The 7,875-nt window shown below is 35.1% G+C and overlaps 1 protein-coding gene across 2 annotated transcripts; it reads left to right on the plus strand.

Annotated features, from left to right (window-relative positions):
- Positions 1-1,844: 1,844 nt before the first annotated feature.
- On the plus strand, positions 1,845-7,526 carry LOC123563600 (carboxylesterase 5A-like). 2 transcript variants are annotated; one of them, XM_045356476.2, is made up of 3 exons: positions 1,845-2,031; positions 2,301-3,876; positions 6,331-7,526. In XM_045356476.2, the coding sequence occupies exons 2-3, from the start codon at positions 2,315-2,317 to the stop codon at positions 6,578-6,580; spliced, it is 1,812 nt and encodes a 603-aa protein (XP_045212411.2). In that variant the 5' UTR covers positions 1,845-2,031; positions 2,301-2,314; the 3' UTR covers positions 6,581-7,526. The 2 variants fall into 2 exon arrangements, with proteins under 2 accessions (XP_045212411.2, XP_045212410.2); XM_045356475.2 differs by having other exon boundaries at positions 1,845-3,876.
- Positions 7,527-7,875: the final 349 nt, after the last annotated feature.

A 7,875-nucleotide genomic window follows, 5' to 3' on the forward strand; every position in this document is an offset into this window, starting at 1 on the left:
TACTATATTCAGAGAGATCACAAATCATATGACTTAGCATTTACAGACACTATATACTTAAAGATTCCACTATATACATATTGGCAAAAGTGACCACGCCCCTTGGCGGCCAGGATTTTAGACAAAACAGTATAATTTGAACAATCTTGGTAGAAGCGGGCATAAAGACCATTTGTGTGAAGTTATTTCAAAATCAGAATATCGCTTTATGAGAAGATGTCGCTTAAAAATTGTTCTATTTTTTTAGCTCTGGTGCCCCCTTCGTGCAACCAAGCGGAAACTTTTGAAAACCTTTGGTAGAGGACATCCATTCAAAGTTTTATCAAAATTCATTCAGCGATTTTGGAGGATGCCGTTTAAACACAACTGTTGACGACGGACGACATGTCGCATGGACAACGAACACAGCGTAATCACAATATCTTACCATGAGCACTTTGTGCTCAGGTGAGCTATACATTCCAAAAAAAAATGGACCTACCTATCCTAATGTTTTTGAGCATGTTACCGAAAACAAAGTATGTTTTATTCCCTAACAGATTTTACCTGTTCTGGCTTGATTTAAAATTGTGCAAATAAAGACATATCTCCTTTAAAATATATACATTCATCATCTCTCTGTATTGTTTACACTGTGCATATTAAAAAGGGGAAAAATCAAGATGTTTCAATTTCCATGAATTACACATACATTTTTGTCCTTTTTCATGGTCCTAGCACTGTCACGGTAGAATTCTTCAGTCTGTTAAATAACATTATATACATATTATTTTATGTGCATAACACTGCTTAATTATGAATCAGCTTACACTTTTCAGTGATATCCAGACTCATTATCGCCAGACCTGAAACCAGGACATTCCCATTAATGTTTACCCACTACAAAAAATTGTCATAAAGTCATCCCCACAACAACATAACATGCATAAAGTGAAAATAATCGGCGATAAATCTATTTATGAGCGTAAAAATTGGATGAATTTCTTAATTAGCAAGTATTCAATCATAGTTTTCAATATAAAGGCACGAGAAGGGTTTAGATACGTTGAAATTGAGATAAAAAGTGAAGGTCTTTTAAATTATTACTCCAATCAGCCAACTGGTGCTTTCAATAACTTTTTTGTTCTTAAATCTATTTAGTCAACGACTGATGCCGATTAAAGCCTAAACATAGCTTTCTGGACTGGCCATATTGAAATTAATAAAACAATGTGAACAAAGTTGCACTTACGAAGTTTTCAGAAAATTCTTGACCAGAAAACGTCATTTTCCGCCATTTTGACTCCCACAACAACAGCTGCTCACATAAAGACTTTACGTTCGACCCCCTGCGTATGCATATACTTAAATTACGGCAAGTACAGATAAAAGCAGTTAAGCCTTTTATAGGCTTGTTCAATCACTGTACACGTATAAATATATGTAGAGGTATTTTATATACCGGTAAAAGCATAGCATGGAATGCCACATCAATATCAGAAGACAGCTAGGGTGTTCCATATAAAACAGAACTATAGAAAATTACGTTCCAATATTGACTGAAAATTAATCATTGATTTCATCAAACTTCCTAAATAATTTCTTAAGGTTAAACTTCAATGTACTTGAAAAATATTTATTTATTAAAGTTCTATATATAAAAGGAGTAACGAAGGCATGTGACATTTCATTTGATCAAACCATGGAGGTAATATATTACCTCCATGATCAAACACCATAAATTATATTTATAACATAATGGTTATTATCACCCCGGTATACGCACAGATAGACAATGGTTGTTCCGGTTTATGGACGGATAGAACTGATAGTGATGAACTGCGGTAGAGAGTTACCTCCCGTAGATTATGTTACGCCACATATTGTTGCAACTGGGTCGTATGAAGAAATTCATTTTGGACAGTTTAATCGTTATTTTGAAGGTTAACTGATGATATAACAGCAGAATTATTATTTGTGGATAGTTTCTTTTATTGAATTTGTCAATTTATGCAATTTAATCTTGAAACGCCACAAAGCTAATTGCTTAAGGTACTTAGTCTTGTTATCAGTCGAATGATTCATTTACATTTTTTAATCAGTACGCAATTTTAACGTAAATGCATGTGTGGTAGCGAATTATTGGTGTTTTGTATATCCTGGTGAGATGTACTATATAATGAACTGTCATAGCTTTTAACATATTTTGATTCAATATTTGAACAGTGTTAAACTGGTGAAATAAAATTAAATAGACCTAAGAGTACCAAGTACGTGTATAGCGTTCGAGGTCTTAAATATTTGTTCTTGCTTTTGCACAGATATACAGTGAAATATGGCATATTTTACAGCAAGGATATTTATACTTGTAAGTTTAGTTAATCGATTTCTGTCAGCGGAAATTCCAAGTGTGACTATAAGACTAGGGACAATAAGTGGAGAAACTAAAAGTGTGATATTTCGAAATAAACCGTATGAAGTTGACAGATATCTCGGCATTCCATATGCTAAGCCTCCAACTGGAGAACTGAGGTTCAGAAAGCCGGAGCCGTTTGGCCCATTTCCTGAGCCATACAGTGCTACAGACTTCGGACCAGCATGTCCACAAGCTTTTATTCTTCCTCACCAGCCCGAGGAGAAGACATCAGAAGACTGTTTATTTCTCAATATTTATGTACCACGACAGGAATCCGACCAGAGATCAGGCCACGCGGTTATGTTCTTTATTCACGGCGGCGGATTTTCAATGGGTTCAGGAACTATGTACGATGGAGGAGTCCTTTCTTCTGTCGGAAATGTGATTGTAGTCACCATCAATTACAGGCTGGGATTGCTTGGATTTTTAGATATTGACAATGCAAAATCATCAGGTAATTTTGGTTTCTTTGACCAACGTTTAGCCCTGCAATGGGTCAACGAACATATTGGTGCGTTTGGAGGAGATAAAGATAGGGTGACCATATTTGGGGAATCTGCAGGTTCGCTAAGTGTTTCCTTGCAAATGATTTATCCGCCAAATGACGGACTCTTCAGAAGTGGTATTTCGCAGAGCGCGGCTTTAACGATTCCAGGATATTACCAAGAAAATAACATCGAAATAGCTAAATATTTTGCCGAGAATATGAGCTGTAGTGTTGGAGATATGGATGAAGTTTTCAGTTGTCTTCGGTCAGCAACTCCTGAAAATATAATCAAAGTTGTTTCAGATACATTGGCATCTGGCGGTATGGCAGACAAAGTAAAAGTTCAACCAGGGGCTGTTCCAACAATTGATGGCGAATTTATCAAAACTTATCCCGCTGACTTGTATAGGAAAGCAGTAAATGAAGAGAGCAAGGAAATAAACTTCTTTCGAACACTTAAACTGATGAATGGCGTAAATGGCAAAGAAGGTGCAATATTACTTATGGTGTTCGGATCAGATAATTTGGAGGACCTGGAGATAACTCGAGAACAGATGAATACGCAGCAAATTCCTGGTGCTACAGCATTAGTCTATGGTCAGCGAACTGTTCCTGAAGTTGTGAAACAGCTTCTGATTGCAGAGTACACGGACTGGGAAAATCCTGATGATCCCAGAAAACTTCGTGAACAAATAGTGCGTCTTTTCGGTGACATTTATTTCAATGTTCCTGCGATAGAAATGAGTCGCGTTCATTCTAATGCATCTGATGTTGACAGTTATCTATACAATTTCGTTGCTTTCCTCGACAAACACATGCTTCCAACACCAAATTGGGTTGGCATGGCAAACCATGGAGACGAGTTAGGGCCTGTGTTTGGATACAGCTTTGATTTGGCAGCTCTGATGAACATATCGGATTACACACCTCCTGAATGGGAGCTTGAGCTATCTGGAAGAATGATGGCATATTGGACAAACTTTGCAAAAACAGGGTACGACATTTATCATCATTTGTTTTTAGCTCGACTATACGAAGTATAAGGAGAGCTATCCTACTCGATCCGGCGTCGGCGTCTTCCCGCGTCCCCACCTTGGTTAAAGTTTTTTTTACACTTTCTCTTTTTTCAATTTATCTCTGTAATTACTTGATGGATTTGATTCAGACTTGAAATACTTATTCCTCATCATCATCCACATCATCTGGCATAAGGGCCATAACTCTGGCACCAATATTTCATGAATTATCCCCCCTTTCCACTTAGATTTTCAGGTTAAAGTTTTGATGCACTTTCACTCTATCTCTGTTATTACTGAATGGATTTGATTCAAACTAAAAATAGTTGTTCAACATCATCACCCACATCATATGACACAAGGTGCATAAGTCTGGCACAATTTTTCATGAATTATTCCCCTTTTTACTTAGAATTTCAGGTTAAAGTTTTATGCACTTTCACTCTATCTCTGTTATTACTGAATGGAGCTGATTCAAACTTTTTTCAAACAATTGTTCAACATCATGACCCTCATCATATGACACAAGGTGCATAACTCTGGGACCAATTTCTCATGAATTATTTTCCCCTTTTTACTTAGAATTTTAGATTAAAGTTTTGATGCACTTTCACTCTGTCTGTTATTAGAATGGATTTGATTCAAACTTAAAATAGTTGTTCAACATCATCACCCACACCATATGACGCCAGGTGCATAACTCTGGCACCAATTTTTCATTAATTATTCCCCCTTTTTACTTAGAATTTTAGGTTAAAGTTTTGATGCACTTTCACTCTGTCTCTGTTATTACTGAATGAATTTGATTCAAACTTAAAATAGTTGTTCAACATCATCACCCACACCATATGACACAAGGTGCGTAACTTTGGCACCAATATTTAATGAATTATGCCCCTTTTTGCTTAGGATATACTAATATAGTGTTTTGATACATTTTATCTTTACCTCTCTTATTACTTTAAGTTGATATTTTTGACATAGACTCAGACTATTGTGCAATATCTTCATCCACAATTGGAGTCATTAAACACTCCAGTGACAGCTCTAGTTTCCTCAGATGTGCACAGTTTAACTATCCAACATCGAAATAGTCGAGCGCGCTGTCTTCTGTGACAGCTCTTGTTAAATATAGCAATAAAACAAGATTTAGCTTACCAAAAGGTTCCTTCTAGCGCATATTAAATATTCTATTTAAGGGATCTTTAATAAAACAATTATGAACAATGTGTTTTACTAGTTTACGTACATTCTTATCTATTTCAATAAGGATACTTAAAGTTATTTCACTCAAACATTTATTTAACTTAAAATAATATACAAATACCTTTAGATGGGCGATTCTACCTGATTATTATCAGCGGACAAGAACCATGACTCTATCAAAATTTTGGGAACCATTGTTGTCCTAATGGCACTGATCAGAATTTGGTCGTAAGGTTGCTTATTTCTAATTAGCAATACTATAGCAAGAGAGTTCTGCCAAATGCCAGAATGGATACCAAGAACTCCAAGAGAAAAAGAGGTTTTATATAAGTCGGCACCAACAAACTAATGGTTTTGTAAAAAGTGCGCACAAAAACTTCACAGCTTGAAAATTACAAACAATTAATCAAAAGGCAAGAAATCACAAACTTTGAAATAATTTATAGCACAGTAAAGTAAAGAAATGCATTATACAGTTATTGACAAAAACAAGGGAAGTAATTGAAATGTTGTAATCCGGTGACGGTAGCATTAACAGTCTTACTTTATTACAGTATGTTTTGATTGTAATACTTAAAATGCCAAAATAATAAAGCTGGTGTGAAATAAAATCGTAAAAAGAACCTCTGGAGGCAGCAAAGAATGCAACCGAGAAGATTAATAGTAGACGATATTTTTGGGCGGGATTCTATTTTTAGATGATGAATATTCATTTAGTTAATCTCGATTCTACAATATGACATGTAAGATTTAGGAGTTAGATAGTTTAAACTAAATTATTGTTTTTTGTAGGTCTGTTATTACGTAGTTGTATTTCACTAAAGATTGACTTAAAGATGCGTAAAAACACATTGGCAAAGAGGCTATTTGTTATAAATATGCATAAGTACAAAATGGCGGCGCCTACTGGAATTCGGATGCCTTTGATGATACCCTTGTATCAATTACCTGCTCAGTCAAGTGTAACATGTTCACCATAAGTGTTCCTTGAGAAGGAACAATAACACACATTCATCAGCACGTCCTTACATGTACACAACGTCATATCTCTGCTAAAATTAGCATAATTAATGATAGGCACTCCTTAAGGCCTCATTAATTGAAAATATACGTGAAACTAGCTTCAAAATCTTTGTACAGAAACCGTCAAGATAAGAATATTTTGCATAAAGAAGGTTTGAGTTATGAAATATGTATTTAACCTTTCTTTTATCTTTTTGTTTCAGCGATCCGAATAAACCAGCATCAGATGTAGTATCTTCTGTAGCTTGGCCAAAATATGACGTCACATCACAGTCCTACATCAAGTTTGATAGGGAAGATTCTATTGGTCAATATTTGTTTGCAAGAGAAACCGACTTTTGGAAGAATACTGTATCAACCGTGTTCGATGCTACGGAGCATGCGCAAACTATTGCATCACAGTGTGGGAGCAAAGACAAGCAAACATGCGACAAGGACGGCACATATGGATGAATCAAGACTCTGAAATTATATTCGATCAAAAAAATAGTATATTTTAAAATTTGTACATTAACCTGACTGTAGTAAAGTAGCGAATCAAGTCACATTTTGTCTAAATAACAGAAACTCGTCTTTCCACAGAATGATTTTCCGCTTCCAAATTTCAGTTGAAGAACTCAAGCATATTTAAAATTGTTACATGTTTATAATCTCTATGTATTTACGATAGGAACTGAGACGTCATTTACTTCCGATATTCAGGCGCAAAGTTCGAATCGGCTGTGGTGGCATATTTCTGCCACGAGATAGCTAGGTCGCTATCGCGATAATTAAAAAGGTTATATTGATAAAGCGGTATTTTCTGAAAAGATTATCTCAGTAGTTGAAAGTTTCTTGGAAATATTATTGCGATAATTTACATTAATATCTCGATATTTTTGCCGCACGTGCTGACAGGTGCTCTCTTTGCAAGATAGCTATCTCGATACATTCAGCAATTATCTAGATATTTAGAACGTTTTTAAAAACTTTATCTCAATAGTCTAAAGCTTCCTGGAAACAAAAATCTTGAAAACAATGATTTATTGCGATAATGTTTTCAGAACAATGTACAACTTTCCTGGAAAGTTTAGAATATTATCGTGGTACCTACCAAGTATCTCGTTGCAGTTTCAAGCACTAACGCAAAATTTTTCTCCAAAATATTTTCAGGGAACAAATAAAATATCTAGAAAATATTATTTTTTGCTGAAAATGTTTTCAGAAAAATGCAAGAACTCCTTGGAAAGTTTACATTATTATCGTGATAGCTACCTAGCTATCTCGTGGCAGAAATATACCACCATAATTTACTGAGGTATTTTCAATAGCGTTCGTGGAAAAAAAATCTCCATTTATATAGAAAGCTAATAATAATATGTAGATGCGTACGAAATAAAATTAAAGATTATTATCTTTACATTGAGAAACAGACATAATTTCTTTTGCGGAATAATATGGCGACCCTAAAATCATACAATATCTCCGCTGCAGAATACGTGCGTACTTCTAGTAAAAGATTTATTTACCTGTAAGAAAGTCTTAATATTTAAAACTTATTCTTTTACAGATTTACATTTAGCGACATTTGCAGAACTCGTACTTATTTCTCGGTACAAGTAGCAGTCACGGTTCCAGGGGCCAGTAAAGCCTGTCATGCTAAGCCCACCTGAACAAATTGTTCGGCAAGACCAACTTCATGAACATAAAAAAAATGTTTTCATGAAAAAGTCTTTCAAACTTTTTTTATGATTTCGCTGTAAATGACA

Source organism: Mercenaria mercenaria, chromosome 2, assembly GCF_021730395.1.
Source record: "Mercenaria mercenaria strain notata chromosome 2, MADL_Memer_1, whole genome shotgun sequence".
Lineage (NCBI taxonomy): Eukaryota > Metazoa > Mollusca > Bivalvia > Venerida > Veneridae > Mercenaria > Mercenaria mercenaria.